The sequence below is a fragment of the Parasteatoda tepidariorum genome, chromosome X1 (genome assembly GCF_043381705.1).
Source record: "Parasteatoda tepidariorum isolate YZ-2023 chromosome X1, CAS_Ptep_4.0, whole genome shotgun sequence".
Classification (NCBI taxonomy): domain Eukaryota; kingdom Metazoa; phylum Arthropoda; class Arachnida; order Araneae; family Theridiidae; genus Parasteatoda; species Parasteatoda tepidariorum.
In genome coordinates, this window is record NC_092214.1 from 9,888,067 (window position 1) to 9,909,052 (window position 20,986).

At 30.2% G+C, this 20,986-nt stretch overlaps 1 protein-coding gene across 6 annotated transcripts in view; it reads left to right on the forward strand.

Annotated features, from left to right (window-relative positions):
- Positions 1 to 20,986, forward strand: part of LOC107455837 (uncharacterized) — a 105,426-nt gene that overhangs the window by 81,416 nt on the left and 3,024 nt on the right. For 5 of the 6 annotated variants that reach the window (XM_043044692.2, XM_043044697.1, XM_071187659.1 and 2 more), the window contains 8 exons: positions 414 to 782; positions 1,912 to 2,049; positions 4,993 to 5,214; positions 5,285 to 5,482; positions 8,986 to 9,220; positions 10,107 to 10,297; positions 10,381 to 11,768; positions 19,620 to 19,687. In XM_043044692.2, the coding sequence (XP_042900626.1) occupies positions 414 to 782; positions 1,912 to 2,049; positions 4,993 to 5,214; positions 5,285 to 5,482; positions 8,986 to 9,220; positions 10,107 to 10,297; positions 10,381 to 11,768; positions 19,620 to 19,687 (2,809 nt within the window). The remainder of the gene's footprint in view (positions 1 to 413; positions 783 to 1,911; positions 2,050 to 4,992; positions 5,215 to 5,284; positions 5,483 to 8,985; positions 9,221 to 10,106; positions 10,298 to 10,380; positions 11,769 to 19,619; positions 19,688 to 20,986) is intronic. The other variant, XM_071187658.1, reaches the window with a different exon arrangement.

The window sequence follows — 20,986 nt, forward strand, 5'->3', positions numbered from 1 at the left end:
ATTTATATATATATATATATATAATCTTTCAGTGATGGAGATGATGTTCATCTTTCTCCTAGAAGGTGTAAAGCATTATGTAGTATAACTCAGTCAAAATATATAAAAGATGTAAAAATGATCAAATAATTATAAAAGTTTCAAAATATGTCCCAAAATTTTAACAAAAATACCCGAAAGATTCCAAAAATATCTAAAAGAATAAAGAAAAATTTAAATATCTGAAAAATACCTTAAAAAGTATTTTTAAAAAAATGTCCTGAAAGAGTGAAAGTGTCCAGAAGAGACAAATAAATGCGAATGTCATCTAAATCAGAGCTTTAGTTATAAAGATGCCCTATTTTATTTTTATTTTTTTGCTAAATTGTTAAAAATAAGTGTTTTTTATGCCTCAGTTCACTCTTTTATTTCAGGGATTGAGAGAACACTGGAAAGCAATTTATATCTTAATCCAAGAAAAAGAGGCAGAATTTACAGTATGAATTTCAATTTTCCTCAGCCAACTGAATTAAACTATAGTCAAAGGTTACTGGCACCTATAGGTTATAAAATTCATTTAAAATTACTCAATTTCACTCATCAAGTACCATCAACATGCGAGGGAAGTGGTGTTCTTATTCAAGATAATTATGCTGTCATTAAGACTCTCATGATCTGGAGTCCTTGTCGTCCCTCTAATTTAGGCAATGGAATTTGGTCAGTGCTTCATTTGCTCAAAATTATATCTTGGAATCATGACAATAGCTTGCCTTCTTATTTTTTTGAATATTCAGTGGAGAAAGGTGAGTTTACTCAGCAATGATATATTTGTGTAATTTTCTTTTTCGATGAAACTTTATGGGGCATTGAAAATATGCACTAGATATAAGAATATACCATCATATCTACGATGTAAATACCTCCAGTGTAGTGTAAATACTTTTACATAATGCAATGTAAATACCTAAATCATATCTCCAATGTAATGTAAGTAGTACCTTAATACTTCTTAAACTCTACTTAGGAAAATAATTTTCAAAGTGTGTCACCGTGGCACCCACCAGAGGTATTGAGAGAGTGCCTTTCCACGCACTTGGAAATCCAATTAATTAAGAATCATTATTTTGATTTTGTTATTTCTTTTTTATTTTGAATAATTATAAATGTATCATTCAGTTGCAAAACCGGTTGTCTCCTCAAATTTTGAAAATGCGTTTTTACGATTTTTAAGCTCAAAATTAACTTTTCCATTCTGCAAAATCTGCCAAGTGATTGTAAATCCGAGCATTTCCATATTCACCTAACTTCATTTATGTATATATATTGCATAAGTAATAATTTAAAGATCTATTTAATGCTTAACCAGAGGTACAACCAGTTAAAAATCACATTAGTCTTTAATTAAGGTGATCATTCACCATACTTTTCCTGAAAAAGCTATTTCTCAGTACTTAATTATTTACAAATAGTAATTATCTTTTCACTTGTAATTGTTTTTCATCATTCAATCTAATTTTTTCGCCTATTGCTCTTATAATTATGATTCTTGACTTAAGAAGTTCATTTTGTTTATATTACAACGTACAAAAATCATGTTATTTTTGTAACAATTCTTCAGCAAAACAAAACAAGCATGATCAATGGAATATTTATTAAGTTATAACCATTAAAATGACAAGGAAAAAAAAACTAATTTTTACACAAAACAATTTGTATCGAGTTTGCTCAGTAATTATTTTTTTTTGTTGATTATCATTAACAATTTTCTATTCTATTTGCTTTTTCTTAATAATTTAATTTAATTTATCATTCTATGATGTATCTGCAATAAAAATTTTCTTCGTTATTGCTTATTTAAATTAAAATATGTCAGACTGTTTTGTTTGTAATTTTCTAACTAGTTTCTCATTAATTACTCTAAAAAAATTTCAGACGATCAATATTTGAATACAACTAGAAGATTGGTATCTAGTTCAATCGATTCCTGCTATCCAAATCCTTGTCAACATGGTGGTCAATGTATTAGAAATGGAACTTCTTATAAATGTCATTGCTTCGCATATTACACGGGTGAGAAGTTTTTGTTTGATGTGATAAAAATTGAAAATGACAGTACTTAAAAGAAATATTCAATAGATTGTATGAGGTTTGTTTTTTAAGTATGAAAATAAAAACCCAATGAAAGCAAATTTATTTTCAGATTCTACATACGTTTCTCTTTTTTTTTCAGCATAGCTGCCAAGTTTGTTTAAACACTTATCATACCACCTTATAACTAGATTTAGAATACCTTCTTCATACAAACTTGACACCTACTTCGCTAACCAAGAGGTCACAGCCTTTTTCACGTATTCGTCATACTTGTAGTGATTACCGCCAAAATTATGTTTGAAATATCGGAAAAGATGAAGATCACTCAGCGTAAGATCTAGACTGTAGGGAGGGATGGTCGAAAACTTCCCAACCAAAAGAGTCCAATAAAGCGGGGATCTGAGCTGTAGAGACAGTTATTGTCATAGAGTAGCAAAATTCTCTGTCAGCATAGCAGGGAATTTGGAAAAAAAATTTCAGTTAAAGCTTTTTGAAAGTTTCTCGCGGAGATCGTCAACGGAAATTATTTTTTCTGTTTGTCGAGCATTAACGAAACGCCGCATCTAAAGCATATAATAACGTAAATTATAAGTAAAACACCTTAAAATATCAATTAAAAAAGCACATAAAAAAGACAATAAGAGCGGAATATTTTTTTGTCACTCATTTTTCCTCATAAAACAGCAAACGAGAAGAAAAAATTAAACGTGCTAGCTTCAATATTCAGAAAGTTTTCTGTGTTAGCATCTGATTTACTTTGGTTTTTTGCCAAGTCAGTCCGAACTGGTAATTTGAATAGCTTAAGAAAAAGAAAGGGCAGGAACTGAAGTAGAAAGGGCAGAATTCGCTGAGTATTTATTTCTGAAAAAATTAACTAAGACGACTGGGAAGTTGCAAGTTACCCACAAGCGTGTTAAATTTATTGTTTATTTTATGTCTGCTTATGTTAGGATGGTAAACTGTGTAAAGCTAAGCACAGATGGCGCTACTGGTTAAAATTCGTCGTAAGACGTCATACTACCTCCTATTGATTTTTACGCCTAAACTTGAAAAAAGGTGCCATCAAATATTATTATACTTGCAGTGTTTATAATATAACTCGTTTTTTAAATTTAAATTTCAACGAAACAAGCAACATAAGGATTTTGAAAACTTTGTAAGCATGCTATGCGTTGCTGCCAAAAAAATAAAGGTTAAATTTTGCACAAATATGGCCAAATAAGGGATAACACTCAAAACATAACAAACCTTACATTTTATTTATGCTGTGCTATTAATTTTTTGAAATTTATTTTAGTTTCATAACTAGTTAAAATTTATAAATATCGGGAAATTTTTATGAATGGTAAAATTACGAGCAAATTTAAGCATGAATCCCATTAATAAAATTTCCTAAAATATTAACCATGTTCGCCTTGTAAGCATAACATTCGCGGATGGATACCTTGGACGAATTTCTTCCGGTTTTAGGAAACTTGTTTAGATTTCGTCAAACATACATGCTTTTTTTTAATTTTGAGTAAATCTTTAAGGAAACTCTCAGCTTACACACGACTGGGCTTCTATTCGGAAAGGTATATTATGCAGATTTTTCTTATATGGCGGTTAAGCTCATCTCTTGAGACTTCAGGTATCCATATTGGGCCACAACTTTAAAGCTAATTATTTCTTTATTCAACTACTTAGGAGCTACCTTATTAAAAAATTATTAATATGAATAGTTGGGGTACTTAATTTCAATGCAGTATTTAAGCAAAGTGTCAAATTAATTCGACTGATCATAGTTGGTTAGTTGAAAGTTCATTTAGACCAGTTCTTAAATAGGTGAATACGGGATTAATTAGGGGAGAGCCAGAACTTGTATTAAAAGTTGTTTGATTGTAAAAGGAAAATCTCAGATATCCATATTGGGATATCTATATATGATACCCAATATGGATATCTGAAATATATCCCCTAACCTGATGTCAGCCACCATTTTCAATTGACTAGGGATATCAAATAGGGGTGTAATTAAAACTATTAATTCCTGTGTATTTTTACCTTTGAATCGAATGAGATCAAAGTTAAATTGATAGTTTAGAAGTTATAATAGCTTTATGAAATTGAAGAACATTTTAGTTTTTTTTCTTCTCCTTTTGCTATTCCTCTTACACTGACATTGATATCAAGACAAATTAGTTATGATTTTCTGTGTATTTCTTTTTTCTGCTTAATCGAATGAAATCAAGTCGATAAAGGTTTTTAAGTTATGATGGTTTTGCACCTAAATAAATCGAAGCCAAGCATTTAACTTTTTTTAAACAAACCCCATATAACTTCTGAACTAAGGAATTTGTCAATTTTTTTTAATTATCTTTCGAAAAGCGAAAAAAAAAATACTTTAATATGTGCGTAAAAATGTCTCAAATCAAACAGTTTACATTTTTAGGCGTAACTCTTATAATTTCTAACTTATTTATCTTATTTAATTTTGAGTAAAAATACCAAAATCAAAAATATTACTCTATTTACACATAGCCCTTACAGTTTCTAAAATATTAACCTTATCAACTTGTTTTAGATCTTATTACATTTAGCTTAAAGTACATGTAAATACGTGTGCAGGACGATCAATTTACTCTTCTTATATGTAGCTCTTGCATTTCTATGAACTATCAATCTTATTGTATTGTGTTTGTTTTCAGTTGCGTAAAAAAATATCTATGCAAATATGTGTGCGCTAGTGAAATAATTGAGCTTATGCGTATTAAAATTCTTCTAAATAAGATAAAAATGCTTAAGTTCCATTTCTCTTCAGCCATTTTAGGTGTGAGGCAAATATTCGTAATAGATTAAAACATGTAGATTTCCGCATTAGTCATCTAATATTGATCTTCTAATTATTAAAGATATTTGAGGAAGAAAGTATTTTGATTTCAGGCTTATTTTGCCACCTAACTTGGTGTGATTTGAATATCTGTGGAGAAAACGGTTTTTGTAATCTCACCTCTAATGGCTGGAAGTGTGATTGTTTACCTGGATATGAGGGAAAGAAATGCCAAATGACAATCAATCCTTGCTCACCTAATCCATGTCAATCAAATGGTATTTGTAGTATTCGGAATGGAAGCTTTTTCTGTCGCTGCATTCAAGACTTTGAAGGTACCATATTATCACATATCTATTGAACTTGACGTTTCCATTGAATATAGAATTCAATTCTTATTTTCAGGTTCTCATTGTGAGAAAATTGTGATGCGAATTCCATATCGACCTCTCAGCCAGCGTATGCTAGAAGAGCCTTTCTGGTTAGGCCTTATAACAGTGTTTAGTGTTTTGCTTATCATCCTTTGTGTTTATTGCATAAAAAGAAAATTCGCTGATAAAATTGAAAAGTTCTTAGCTGAAGAAATTGAAAGAAGCAAATATCGTAAGTATTTTATTTGATGAGTAGAATCACTATTCAATGCAAGTATTTCGATTAGGAAGAAATAATGGGAAGATAGGGAACATTATAAGGATTTAGAATTGCATGAACCGTTGTTCATGCACATTGGAATCTTGATTTCATATCTTGATTTCATATTAAAAATATTTACTATTATTATTGTTAAAAACATTTACTTTTCATCGCAATCATTTTTAAAAATTGAATTCAATAAAACTTAGAAATAGCTGTTTAATCTCATTTTATTCATTTGGTGGACAACAAATTGAGAAGTAATATGCATAATAAACTATATGTATATAATAAATAAACTAATTACTTGGAATTCTAATGTTTCTAAGAACAACTATTTAAATACCATTTTTAATCAAATCAATAAAATTAAAAGAATATGTAGTAATGCTTATTTATCCAAAAAACAAATAGACGAACTCTTTCAAAATTTGATGAAAAACAATGGATACCCAACTAAATTCTATATAAAATCATTGAGTTAATTGTATATTATTGAAAATAAATTTACTGAAAAACTTCTTCGTTAATTTATGTAATTTTTACCATGTACAAAGCCATTTGGGCAAATCCGTAGCTAAAATTATGTGCAAAACAGGCGATTCATGTTTCTTTCTATTTTTCTTCTTAAATAAAAGTTAATTTTCTAAAATTACTAATTGTCAACTTCTTTAAATTTTCCAGTATAATATTACCTTGCGCACATCCATTTTCGGGCCTATCCTTGGTAACTAACAAATCAAACGCACTTCAGTACTGCAGTAAGAACGCACTATAAAACAAAACCCCTCTTCGCTTTTACCTCAATTTGCGCTTCTGTTTTCATATTTTGTAATCTGGCAATTTTGTTACGAAAATATTTTAAATCATTCTTGAAAAATTTCCCGTTCATGCAAGTTCATTAGAATTCGTTACTCGCTTTATAGATTTCGTTTTATATTTTATTCTGTTTTTTCTGTATATTTCCTTTTCTGTTTTTACGTGATATTTTTACTTAACGTGTTCTATTTTATTTGATGTAATTTTTTTAGTGCTCCTCACACTACTGTATTGATATACACTGGTTATCATAAATTAAGGAAAATTCACAAAAATCGCGATAACTCAAGAAATTACACATGGAATTTTATGAAACTTACCCACAATATACAACACATAGTAAGGTATTAAACAACATAAAAAGAAATTATCAGACATTAATAGTAGTATAGAAATTAGCACATGTATAAAATAAACAAATTGGAAGTATCGGTTTGCAATAGAAAAAGTACCTTTAATATGGAATATGATTGCCTCTAGAAGCAATACAGCACAAACAGCGATGTGTGATGCTTTCAATTATGCGGTCTATCAGTTCAATAGGAAGTGAGAGCCATTGCTCTTGTAAAGCAGTTGCAAGCGTGGCAAGGGTCTGAGGGGGCGGATTGATGGCAGATACACGCCTCCCTAGAGCATCCCAAACGTGCTCGATAGGATTCAAGTCCGGGGATCGAGCTGGCCACTCCATGCGAGTAATTGTTTCCTGTTGAAGATAATCATCAACAATGCGAGCTCTGTGTGGTCTTGCATTATCGTCCTGTAACAGGAAGCAATCACCAATTGCCCCGGCATATGGGCGCACATAAGCATCAAGGATGTTGTCTCGATAAACCTGAGCATTCACGGTTCCCCTTGGAAAGACATGGAGGTATGTGCGCCCTCCTAAGGATATGCCTCCCCAAACACAGACACTGCCTCTTCCGTATGCATCTCTTTCACGGATGTTTGATGGATGATAACGGGTCCCAGGTTCTCTCCATATCAAATAACGTCTACTGTCACTTTCTAGACTAAACCTGGACTCATCCGTAAAGAGAACAGGCCTCCATTGATCTGACGTCCAGTGGACATGTTGTCGGGCCCACTGCAAACGGTCTCTCCTATGGCGTGATGTGAGCGGCACGCAAATGGCTGGTCGTCTCGCATACAGACCACCTTCGTGGAGCCTTCTGCGCACAGTTGACGTTGACACCAACCTTCCGGTGGCTGCAGCAAGAGAGGATCTAAGATGTGTCGGAGTAGCGGTTCTATTCCTGCGTGCACTTAATGTCAAATATCGGTCATCGGCACTGGTCGTAACAGTTGGCCGTCCTTGACTGAACCTCCTAGATGCCGAATCTGTGGTTTGAAATTGCCTCCAAAGTCTATGAACCACAGATGGACTCACATTTAGCCATCTGGCCACTTCTGATTGACTCTGCCCTGCCTCTAGTCTCCCGATGGCTCTCCATCGTAGTTCTTCAGGCAAATGATGCCTAGAGGTCATTATTACGAATTGGCTATCTCAGATTTTCAATGTCGCAATCACAGTAAAATTTGTGTGCTTTCTCTCAAACTTGGACTTTTATGCTCCAGGCAGATGACGTAAGCCGAGTGCAGCGCCACTAATTTGCATATTGCAATTTTACTCAGCTACTCTTAGTGGACAACATATGCAAATTTTGCACGGTTTGGCTTACTTTTGAAAGAGTTATCGCTATTTTTGTGATTTTTCCTTAATTTATGATAACCAGTGTATTTCGCTTTGGCTATATTGATACAGATTTAGAAAGCACTCCCTTTTGTGAATATAATCGTTTGAGCTGATGAAAAGATTACATCCTTTATTTTCCGGATTTTTATTAATTCACCCCTTTTTCGCATATTTCTTTTCGGATTTTTATTATTTTTCTTTTTCCCTTTTTTCATTGTTCTGTAATTTTTTTCCATGTTTTCTCTACATTTTGAACTTATAACCTATAATATTATTACCTTGCGCACATCCATTTTCGGGCCAATCCAAGGTAACTAACAAATCGAACTTGCTTCAGTACTGCAGTAAAAACGCGCCATAAAAGATCCCTTTATTTAGGCTTCAAACTCTATTTACGCTTCTGTTTTCATATTTTGTAATCTGGCAGTCTTATTACGAAAATATTTCAAATCATTCTTGAAAGATTATGGTACGTGTAAGTTCATTTGAATTATCTACTCGCTTTATAGATTACGTTTTCTGTTTCGTTCTGTTTTTTTCTAACATTTTATTTTCTGTTTTTTGCATGATTTGTTTTATTTTGTATTTTTTTACCTAATGTGTTCTATTTTCGTTTAAATTTTTTTGAGTACTCCTCACACTATTGTATTGATATATTTTGCTTTGGTTATAATAATACCATATTAGAAAGCACTCTTTTTTGCGGATATGATCGTGTGAGCTGATGCCGAGATTATATCTTTTCGTTATTTTGTTTTCCTACTCCTTAATAATTTTTTTAAGCAAATTCCTTTTTTTAAATATTTTTTAAAAATATTTAATTTTAGTTAGTTTTCATTTTCTCTTTTCCTAATCTTTATTATTTTTTATGTTTTCTCTATATTTTAAACATTTTATTGCTTAGTATTTCTCTCTTTTCTTTTTATATATATCTAATTTCAGTAATATGCTGTTGTTGCAGAGCCTTCACCACCAGCAGGACGTTACAGTTTGAGCAGTTCAAATCAACATACCCCAGGAACTGAAAGTCCGCAAACATGTCCAAAATCATTTATCAGTCGTATTCGGAAGAACAGCCTTCTTAGCATTTCCTGTAGTCCTAGTCCCACACCAGACCAATCCCGATCATTTCTATTTGATAACATTCTTCGAAGGGCTTCATCCAAAAGAAATAAAACATCTACACCGGGAACAAGGTAATTAAGAATTTCTTTTTTAAGATACCATTTAAACGAACGCTGATAATACAGAAATATTTATGTTAAAACGCTAATATCCCGTGACAACCTTGTTACTATAAAAAAAAAGTACTTAGAATGAAATATAAAGTATTTATCTTTTTATATGACAGTTCTTTTCCTCTAAAATGCAAAACCTGTTAACTAAAATTTAAAAAAAAAAGGAATTTTTGGCTCAAGATAAAATTTTATTAGGCTAATATTTCAATGTCTAGACTTCGTGACAAGTTGTTCAAGGTTCGTTCAGGGTCGCTTAATGTATGCAAATAGAGCTTTTTATGGAAAAAAAATTATTATATAAAACATTAATTCAACCTACAGTTAAGAGAAAATATGTTTATTTGAAGAAAGTTCTTCTTGTCTCTGATTTATAATACAATCAAACAGGTAACATACAACCACAATACAAACAAGTAGAATTTGTCAATCAATATCTTAAACGATTAAAATTGCATCTTTGAACATGAAAATATGATCATCAGATCAAAAGTTATTCAAGGTGATCATCTTTTGAACTTACAGTAGAAACAACAGAAGTTAGTCTTGAGAAACTTTTGAAATTTAAATAGCTAAGTTGTAAAAATAACTTTGCTGTAGAAAAAAAACCTGTTATATTAAGATATATTTTACATTTAAATCATAACATTGACAAGAAAAGAATTTTGTAACTGGAATGCAGCATTACATATTTTGCATTAACAGTAATTGTAAAAGGCCTTCATCATCAAAAACTAAAATTTCAGTGTCCCTTTTTATTTAAGAATATATTTTAAAATTCTAATAACTAATTATAAAGAGCTAAATGAACAAAGGAGCTTAGTTACAGAATTTTTTTTTCCCTTAGCGCAACGACTTCTTCAAATGAACCACCGAAAGACGAAGCCCTGAAAAAAGAAGAAGAAAAATCTCGAATTTTAGCATCCCTGATAAATTCAAACAAAGACACTCGCCGAGTTAGTTTGGATGATTTCTTCAGATTAAGAGAAGGCAAAATGAATTTTGGTGCACATAGCTCGGCAGAAGAGTCAGATGGCAGTAAACCACTTTTTTCTGTCACAGAACTGTAAAATGAAATGTGTGTGTCGATTAAACTTTATGATTGACCTTTTGTTTTGCAGGTGCTAAAAAGGAAACAAGTTTCATATCTACCTTTCGACAGTCATTTTCTGAAATTCAATCAATTCAAGAGCAATCGTTTGAGTATATGTCATCATCAGAAAGTATTAATGGAGAACCTAATACAAGTGAAATACAAGCAGATGTCTCTCCCATTGCGATAGAATCCGATAAGGCGTCCGATACTGATGCAGTTACTGTTAAACCGACTGAAAACCCACCCGCAATTTGTATCACAATAGACCCCTGTGATTCAGACGAAAAACAAAACTCCGAATGTGAAAGCAATAATAAAAGTCCGAGAAAAAGTTCCTACCTTGAAGTGCCTGTACCCACAATCCATATTTTTACTGCGGAATCCGATGAACAAGAAAAAAACAGAGAAATCCCATCATTCACGCAACCTCGAAAGTATTCAGTTGATTTGCCAAAAATTTTAATAACTTCTAATATGGGTTCTTGTGACTCGGATGAAGCTAGTCCTCCTAGGACTCCGAATCCAAATAAATCAATGATGTATTTAAGTCCATTAGCAGTAATTTCATCAGATAGGACTATATCTGAATCTAATTTAAGTACATCTGGATATTCCTCTATATCTAGTCCTGGCTTATCTCGTTGTAATTCGAGTAGCCCTATAACAGATGACTTAGAGCACAATCTTCATCCGAACCGAAAAATGGACCTTACTTCACCTAAAAAACCTCATGAAGTTCAAATGACATATATTACAGGAAGTGATAAAACATTTGTATTTCCACCTACTATTGCTTGCCATTGCCATACTCAAAATCACACAAATAACGTGATGTTCGAACAAAAATTGCCAGTATGGACTGCAAGCAAACATAAAATGCTTTGTAAAAGAAATTCTTATCAAACAACAAGTACAGATGACTCTGTTGATGATGAAGGTATTAGTATGGAGACTTCTGAGTGTAAAAACCGAAGTAGAGATATAAACTCCCCTCCAAACTCACCAATAATAACTGATTCTTCAAAACCAGACCTACTCACTTGCTCAATAAATAATACTCAAAATAACTGCATAAAAGGAAGTCCAAGGACAAGTTTGAGAAAAGGAGAAAAATCTAAAAAACATCGGCCTGTCATATCACCAGCTGGTACTCCAATAAGAGACGAAACAAGGTCTCGCCTGAGTTCATCAGAAAGTGATGAATCCTTCGAATCTCGTCAAAAAAGTCGAAGAGTCAAGAGACATGATTCGGGAGGACATAAAATATCGCCCATGCCTTTTCAAGACAGCAGCGGTCCAAAAAGTTCATTATCAGAAAGCAATGGTGATTCTGCAACAATCGATTCTAGATCTGCTGTATCTTCTTCCTCTGAATCCCTGCAATCTACAAATACCTCAAGAATACCAGAAAAGGTAAACATTTTTTTTAAAAAATTGAGTTTCGACTAAAGAACCGTTCTAACAGCCTGCGATTTTTTCGCATACAAAAAAAAAACTGCCTCGAAAAGAGAACTTGATTAGCAAATTTTTTGTGGGTGAATACATTTCACCAATCAAGTTCTCATTCATATGCGAAAAAATTTTTAAGTTAATGGAAATGGTCACTTAGGGCAAGTTTATACTTATGGGTTAAACTTTTTTACACCATTACCCAAAAGCCATTCATCTAAAACTGCAAAAGATCTATAAATTAATATCAGGGTGAATTTTGGCCCATTTCCTTTTAGTGCCCCATTTAGAAATGCGCCGCGATTCATTTTAAAAGGCAAAAAGTCTCAATTAAAAAAAAGCAGCCTTACTCTTTTTTAAAAAAGCCCAAAATATTAGAAAAATATCTAAAAAAATTTACAAAGCTTACCTCTTTCTGATATAAAAAAATTCTGGATTATGAATCTTATATAGAATACTTATAATATTTTTGAAAATAAGTAAGAACATCGAACTCTAATTTTATTATTCATATAAATATAGCATAAGCACGGAAACAGAATAGTTTTTGTTTGTGGGTTGTTTAGTATCTTTGTTAGAGTCCCCACTTAAACTCTAAAAAGAAATCTAACTCTAGAAAAAGCCTTCCACATGAAAATGTTTCCGAGAACGGATTATAGGTTTCTTCATAAATAACACTAAGTTTAAATAAATAACTATATTTATTAACATTTAGGAAACTTGTAAATTTAACTAAAACGTTCTAACATATATAAAACTTAACCACTTTAACATTGAAGCAAGTAGTAGGCGCCTCACTAGAGGGGACGGCAGTGACGTCACAGTCAACCGGTGATTATTTCTGCCTCAACCGGAAGTTGCTTATTTCTGCCCGCTTGCTTATTTCTGCCCGCCTGAAAATCGAAACTTCGTCTGCAGCGTCATGGGGACCTTATTTCTTTTTTTCCTAAGCCTAATATATTTTTAGTTTCGGTTTCTGTTTTTAATTTAGTTTCGTTTTTTTAAATATTATTTAATTTATTAGTTTTTTGAGGGTGGCAACACTTATTATTTTTAATATTAGTTTTTAAGGATGGCAACACTTAGAAACTTTGTTATTTGGGGAGATATTGTATATTATGAAGTTATGACGTCATCTCTTATTACATAACACATAAATGATATCATACTTTTACTCTAGTGGCGCCATCTATGTGGGAATTTTAGGAATAAAATAACTTTAAATCTATTTTAATATTTAAATCTGTTTTAATATTATTTATTAAATATAATTAAGGCTGAGGATCGAACTCGCGCCATTAAAAAGCCTTCGTGGGTCAGTAGTTGGATATCATAACCACTGACCCACGAATGCTTGGTTAGATATGTGTTAATAAGTTTAACTTTTGTATTCTGAACACGTGTATAAATGAAAATGATTTGATAACGATATCATCCTACTGTTTCATCGATATATTTTTCACTTAACCTTTTAACAGTTATTAAATAATTATTTCTGCCCCTCTTAATGTTATTATAACTTTCTCTGGATGGCAACGGTACAGACCATACACGTGTTAATTATTACATAATAAATAAATGATATCATGCACATGCTTTTTATTCTAATGGCTCCATCTATACTTAAATATTAAAAAGAAAATATATTAATAACTCTTAATTTTAGTTATTTTTTAATATAAATATAGTTGATAAGACTTTAATTATTATTAACCTAATCAATACTAATGAATGCATTTTAAAATAAATTAATTCAATATAAAAATAAAATTTTTATTTATTTAGTACTGTGAATATTAAAAGTATTAGACTTAAAGGTTTATTAATTTTAAATCAATGAATATTATTTTATAAGATTTTATTTTATCATCTTCGTTTGGATTTACGGATATCAATATAGTCTTGTCATTTTTGAACCCAGAAGACAAGGGAACTCCTAGATCTTGAGACAATGCATGTGTTCGAAGTGGACTTTGTGAGTACGCATGTTATATGAAGAGGAAAACCACGAAAACCTCATACGCTTAGGCCGACGACAAGTAGTGGGCTTGGTTTTTGTTAACCAGTATCCTGTGAATGTACAGAGATCAGAGGAAAAACTTAAGGTTTTAATAAAATAAATGTTATCAATTTATATATATTCTAATGGTGTCATCTATACTTAAAATGTTAGAAGTTTAGTTATTTTTTGATATATGTATAGTTGATATAAATGACTGTAATTATTATTAAACTATTCAATATTACCTATTATTATCCTATTCAGTAAGAAAGTACACCCTTTAATAATTAATACAAAAAAAAGTTTCAGAACAATATATAGAATTCTCTGAAAAAAACTAGAAAATATAAATAACTTTCTTTTAAAAACTAGAAAATTTTTACAAAAAGCAAAAATATTTTACTAAAAGAGAGAAAATTTTCATAAAAATAAGAAATATTTTCTGAAATGTTAGAAATTTTATACGAAAATAAAAATATTTTCTGAAAACTGGAAAATGTTAATAAAAAGTTTGAATTATTTTTACAAAACAAGGATATTTTTTACAAAAAGCAAAAATATTTTACTAAAAGATAGAAAATTTTTACAAAAAGCAAAAATATTTTACTAAAAGATAGAAAAATTTCATAAAAATAAGAAATATTTTCTGAAATGTTAGAAATTTTTTACAAAAATAAAAAATATTTTCTGAAAACTGGAAAATGTTAATAAAAAGTTTGAAATATTTTTACAAAACTATAATCTATGATTTAATTAATCTATTACGCAATCACACTAATGATGAAAAAATGAATATGATATTAGCAATGAATGGTTGTTAGTTGAAAACTGGACAGATGCCTTTGATTTCACTTAATTTTTAGTTTTGCAAGAACTCCAACACATATTAATTTAGATATTTAAGAAATATAAATTTTATTAGTTTTCTATAAATCATTTATTAAACAAATTATTATCTAATTAAAAAATAATATATATATATATATATATATCAATATATCTACGGTGTTTATTCAATCATATTTTTATTAAAATAAATACATTAATAACTTTAATTTTATTTTCTATTAGAAAATGAGTAACGACATATTTATATTATCAATTATATATTATATTTACTTAAAATTTCAAATAAATTGTTTTAAATCTAAGAAACATGTAATGCGAATTTTTGCCGTTTTAAACTCACTTATATTCAAAACATATTCATTTTATTATTATTTAATATTTTAATAATGCAAATAACTTACTTTATTTTGAAAATACGAGTAAATTCAAAAGTATATAACCTTTAACGGATATTGATTACAGAACTTGGGAGAGCCATGTTATCTATTTTCGCACATAATTTTACAAAGATAATGTCTGTCCGGGACGGTTGGGGTTTATCCACATTTTATCAATCAGGCAAAATAAAAAGTATAACATAGTGCTTCATAATTGTTATAGAACGTGGGAATACAACTATTTCTCAGAAAATTGTTAAGAAACATATGATGTATGCTCGCAGAAGTGGTTGGATGAAACTTTGAATAAAATGTTATTTATTTTATTAAAATATATTTTGTCTTTATTGAGCATTTTCACATGTGAAAAAGTTTATATTATCAAGAAAAAATTGCACTCTTTAATAATTCATACAAAAAGTTTCAGAAAAATATGTGGAATTTTCTGACAAACTCGAAGTTTTATTTGCAAAAACATAAATATTTTTATAAAACTGACAAATTTTTAACAAAAAGTAAAAAATATTTTCTTAAAAGAGAAATTTTTTTGTAAAAACATACATATTTTCTTAAAAGATAGAAAATGTTTAACAAAGAGTTAAAATATTTTCTTAAAATACAAATTTTTTGTAAAAACATGAATATTTTCTGATAAAATAGAAAATTTTGTTAAAACGTTTGAAATATTTTCTTAAAAGAGAAAATTTTTTGTAAAAACATAAATATTTTTCTTAAAAGATAGAAAATTTTATTAAAAAGTTAGAAATATTTTTATAAAACTAGCAAACTTTTAACAAAAAGTTAAAATAATTTCTTAAAAGAAAAGATTTGTTGTAAGAAACACATATATTTTATTAAAAGATAGAAAATTTTGTCAAAAAGTTTGAAATATTTTTATAAAATTGGCAAATTTTTAACAAAAAGTAAAAATATTTTCTTAAAAGAGAAAATTTTTTGTAAGGAACATAAATATTTTATTAAAAAGGTAGAAAATTTTGTTAAAAAGTTTGAAATATTTTTATAAAACTTGCAAATTTTTAACAAGAAGTTAAAATATTTTCTTAAAAGAGAAAATTTTTTGCAAAAACATATATTCATAAAACATATAGTAATATTTTCTGAAACAAATATAAAATTTTGTTAAAAAAAAAAAAAAATGCTACATTATTTCCTAGCTCGTTCAGGTTTTAAGATGATTACTTTAAGTTAGATCAATAAATATTTTCTATAAAATCATTTAAACATTAATTTTAAATCATAAAGGCAGGAGAATTCGATGGTTCAATGAACTATTCAGAGTGCGGGACAAGGACAAATACTACTTTTTACAAAATTCATCCATACTCCTATCTCTATGAATTAGCAGAAAAATCTTTCCAAAAAGCTTGACATATGTGGGACTCGAACACAACTTCATAGTTTCCTAATTCTCGTTGTCTCTTTCTTAAACACTTCCAATTTCATTTTCACAATTTTTTTTCATCTTTTTATTGTTATTTGTGGAATGATCTTTCTTTTTTCTTGAACAAGACGGTGTGTGAATGGATCGGATATGATTGAGTAAATCAGATTTTGACTTAAAAAATTTACTACACAAATTAAACTTATGCGAAACTAAATGAGTCAGTAAGTGTCTCTTTAAATTATCATTTCGAAAAAGGTCTTTTTATATTCTTCACATTCAAAAGTTTCTCGATTTTTCATGATTTTTTAAATGTCTACTCAAGTTACACTTTCGATTAAACCCCATATCACATAAATGACATTTAATGTCTTTTTCATTTGAGTGAATTTTCAAATGTTGAACCATATTCTTTTTATGCGTGTCTATTTTTTCACAAAAATATTTTTATAAATCCGGAGTAGTGTAAGTGTGATTCAAGTAAATATTAGAAAATAATAATGTTTTAAATAATAGAAAACAACTAACACTAGTTTTGTTATTCGTTTTAGAATTCGTATAGTTTTTTCGTCATTTGCTTTTAATGAAGGACACTATTACGTAATTAATTCATTGTGCCTATAAGTACTTTAATTTTCTTATTTGATATTATAATAATGATAAAAATTTACTTGTCGAATTTAAAACTATCTCACTATATATTAACGGATATTGACAGACCGTGAGAGGGCCGCGATAACTGTATCCTCATGTATATAGATAAGCTACATCCTAACAATTGTGATTAACTAATGAAATACAGATAAAACCCATACGTCCCGGACAGAAATTATCCATATACATGAGGATATAGTTATCGATATAGGATAGGATATAGTTATAGTTAACTTTTTTTAATAATTCATTGATGTTAAAGTAGTATGATATTCAAATAGCGTTTATTTTATTTTGTAGATATGTGAAAAAATAGACACGCATAAAGACTTCGAAGACATGTATTGTCTCAAGAGCTAGGGGTTCTCTTGTCTTCTGGGTTCAATAATGACAAAGACTATATTGATAGCCGTATATCCGAACGACGGTAATAAAATAAAATCTGCAATTGTATATTTAATTGATAAATATCTAATCTTATAAAAATAATATCCATTGATTTAAAAACGTCCTTAACCTTAACACGTGTATGGTCAGTACCGTTGCCATCCAGAGAAAGTTATAATAACATTAAGAGGGGCAGAAATAATTATTTAATAACTGTCAAAGGTTAAGTGTTAAATATATCGATTAAACTGTAGGATGATATCGATATCAAATCCTTTTTTCATTTATACACGTGTTCAAAATACAAAAGTTTAACTTATTAACGCATATCTAACCAAGCATTCGTGGGTCAGTGGATATGATATCCAACTACTGACCCACGAAGGCTTTTTGATGGCGTGAGTTCGATCCTCAGCCTTAATTATATTTAATAAATATTATTAAAAACAGATTTAAATAATATTAAAAACAGATTTAAATAATAAAATAGATTTAAAGTTATTTTATTCCCACATAGATGGCGCCACTAGATCAAAAGCATGGTATCATTTATTTATAATGTAATAAAAGATGACGTCATAACATCATAATATTCAATATCTCCCCCAAATAACAAAGTTTACAAGTGTTGCCATCCTTAAAAACTAAGAATAAAAATAATAAGTGTTGCCACCCTCAAAAAACTAATAAATTAAATAATATTTAAAAAAACGAAACTAAATTAAAAACAGAAACCGAAACTAAAAATACATTAGGCTTAAGAAAAAAAGAAATAAGGTCCCCATGACGCTGCAGACGAAGTTTCGATTTTCAGGCGGGCAGAAATAAGCAACTTCCGGTTGTAGGCGGGCAGAAATAAGTCAATTCCGGTTTATGGGCGGGCAGGAATAGGCAACTTCCGGTTGAGGCAGAAATAAGCACCGGTTGACTGTGACGTCACTTCCGTCCCCTCTAGTGAGGCGCCTACTACTGAAGCAGCATAGAAAAAAACTGCGAAAAGGTAACCGGCGAGAACATGCGGGACTGCTAGCTAGAACCGACGGGGAGAGAGAGCAAGCTGTGGGGATGCGGCCAAGTTATATCCAAAACATACTGTGCGCATTTTGCTGATTTCGCCCTTCACGCATATCTCCATTCAGATATGAGGTTTACGTCAATTATCGGCTGCAAGCGACGTAGTCCAACGTCAGAGATTCGTAGTTCGGACTTTGCATTTCAGACCGCAACGCCACATGTTCTTTAAAGTAATTAATAATAAATCCAATAACGATGTTTTTAACAACACGTAGAAGTTAGCACATCAAAGATTATACTGTTAAAGTAAATATTAATAACAGGCATTTAGGGCCTCTTTAAACACTGTGCCGAGAACCCGTGGACCTGTGGGATAATTAGGCCTTGATCAGGGTTTTCAACACTTTTTACACCAAGATCTATAAATTCATAAAATTTTAAGGGAGCCCTGAACTAAAATATACTTAGAGAATATAAACATTTTCTATATTTGAAATATTGCAATCGATTCAAACGCATAAACTTATAGTATAATATATTAAAATTATTAAAAATAATGAACATCGCTCTTTTACTAATTTTTTTCAAGATAATTCTAAAAATATATATTAAGACAACCATTACTTCATGACTAAACACGACTTCATTTTCAGATGAAACATTATTTTTAAGAGCCCAGTCTAATTGAATACCCTCAGCATAGCTCAGACTTAGCACCCACAAACTACCATTTATTTGGACCCCTTAAAAAGCATTGAAAGGAAAGAGATTTTAATCCAATAAAAAGGCAGAAGATTTTCTGCGCAATTGGTTCACTACACAGCCTACTTCTTTCTAGCCACCGGGATAAAAAAAAAAACTTTAAAAAAACTTACATAACTTTGGGAAAAATGTGCAGAAATTCTAGGAAATTATGTTGAAAAATAATTTTTTTTAATATTTTGTAAGTAATATTTCAATATTTAGTTATTAAAAAAAATCTGATTTACACTTCATCCATCTTCGTAGAAGGTTGAAATACCATCTAATTCAATTTTAAAAAAATGTTAAAACCAAAGTAATTGCCCTAATTTATGTAAAAGTAATCATTCTTTTATTATTCTATTCAGTGATTCTTACTCTATTTTTAGACTTTTAGGGAGTGGCACAAAATGGAGCGTTCTGAGTCAACTAAAGAATTAAAGAAAAAGCCCATGAAGTAAATGTTCTTTTTACTAAGTAATTGGTTTTAAATGGTATGCTTTTGACTCAATATGCCATTTTGAGAAAGCATATTTGGTTTAAAGTTTAAGTAGTCACTGTTTCGTATTTTAATCTCTATTTAATAACAATACATCTTATGAAGAAATATAAAATACATAAAGCATGATACTCCTACTGAAAACTATTATAATATGCTCAAATTTTAAGAATTACTCAATGTGTTTTTTCAATTCATGGTAGCACCGTGATGATATATTGTTGAGAGAAATGCTACATATAAGAACCTTTAAAGTACAGTAAAACTTTGATTTTCGGCTGAATTGGGTGACAAAAGGCACCACGGACAATACGAAAAAACTCAAAAAATAAGGTGGAAACACTAAAAATAAATTTAAAATGAATTTATACATGTTTTAAACATACAACAGAAATCTTTGTGCAACGTCTAAATTACGCAAACAAGTAATGGGAAAAAATAGTACATACATACTTCATAAAAATGCTTATACCTAAAAATACTTAGTTGCACTCCGCTCGATTCGGCCATCGAGGTCAATTATGAATCACGTGCAATATAATTTTCGATTTCTTTGCGGAACTCGCAGATAATTGAGGGTCTATTATAAAAATTTAAATGCCTAGCTACTTTACCATGAATCAATTTTTTTCAGCCTATTTTTTTTTTCCAAAATATAAGTATACCTGCGTGCTTGTATAATCTTGTTTGAAGCCTATTTCAATTGTGCATACTGTCTATATAAATATGTCGAAATAATATATATATACGCTGCTTGAAAATTGCTAAGGAACAGTTACATTTTTCGGAATAATAATTAATAAACATTGATTGAAGAAATGATACTAAGTACATATTTAATGGAGACAATGAGCATTTATCATAATGCAAAATGGTACAAATATTGCCACATCGAAAAATATGAAAATTAAATCTAAAAATTATTCTACTTAGACGATTTCCATACAACCAAGAAAAATGGTTCCTCTTGCCTGAATAAAACAGGTATGAGTATCTCAGGACGAAGTATGATTACCTCGGAAACTGGTGCATATTTTGCATCTTTTAACCATGCTATCTATTGAACTATCGGGGTATCCTTGTGTGATAGTGCCTCACTCCTCTCTCAATTCGGAGAGAGCATCTTCGTGAAAAAGGCCTGCCAAGGGCATCCCAGGTAGGCTCTATAGGATTCAGGTTCGGGGAGTACGCAGACAATTGCATAAGGACAAAACCTTTACTTTATAGTGTGCCTAATGCATCAGCGCTCTTGTGTGG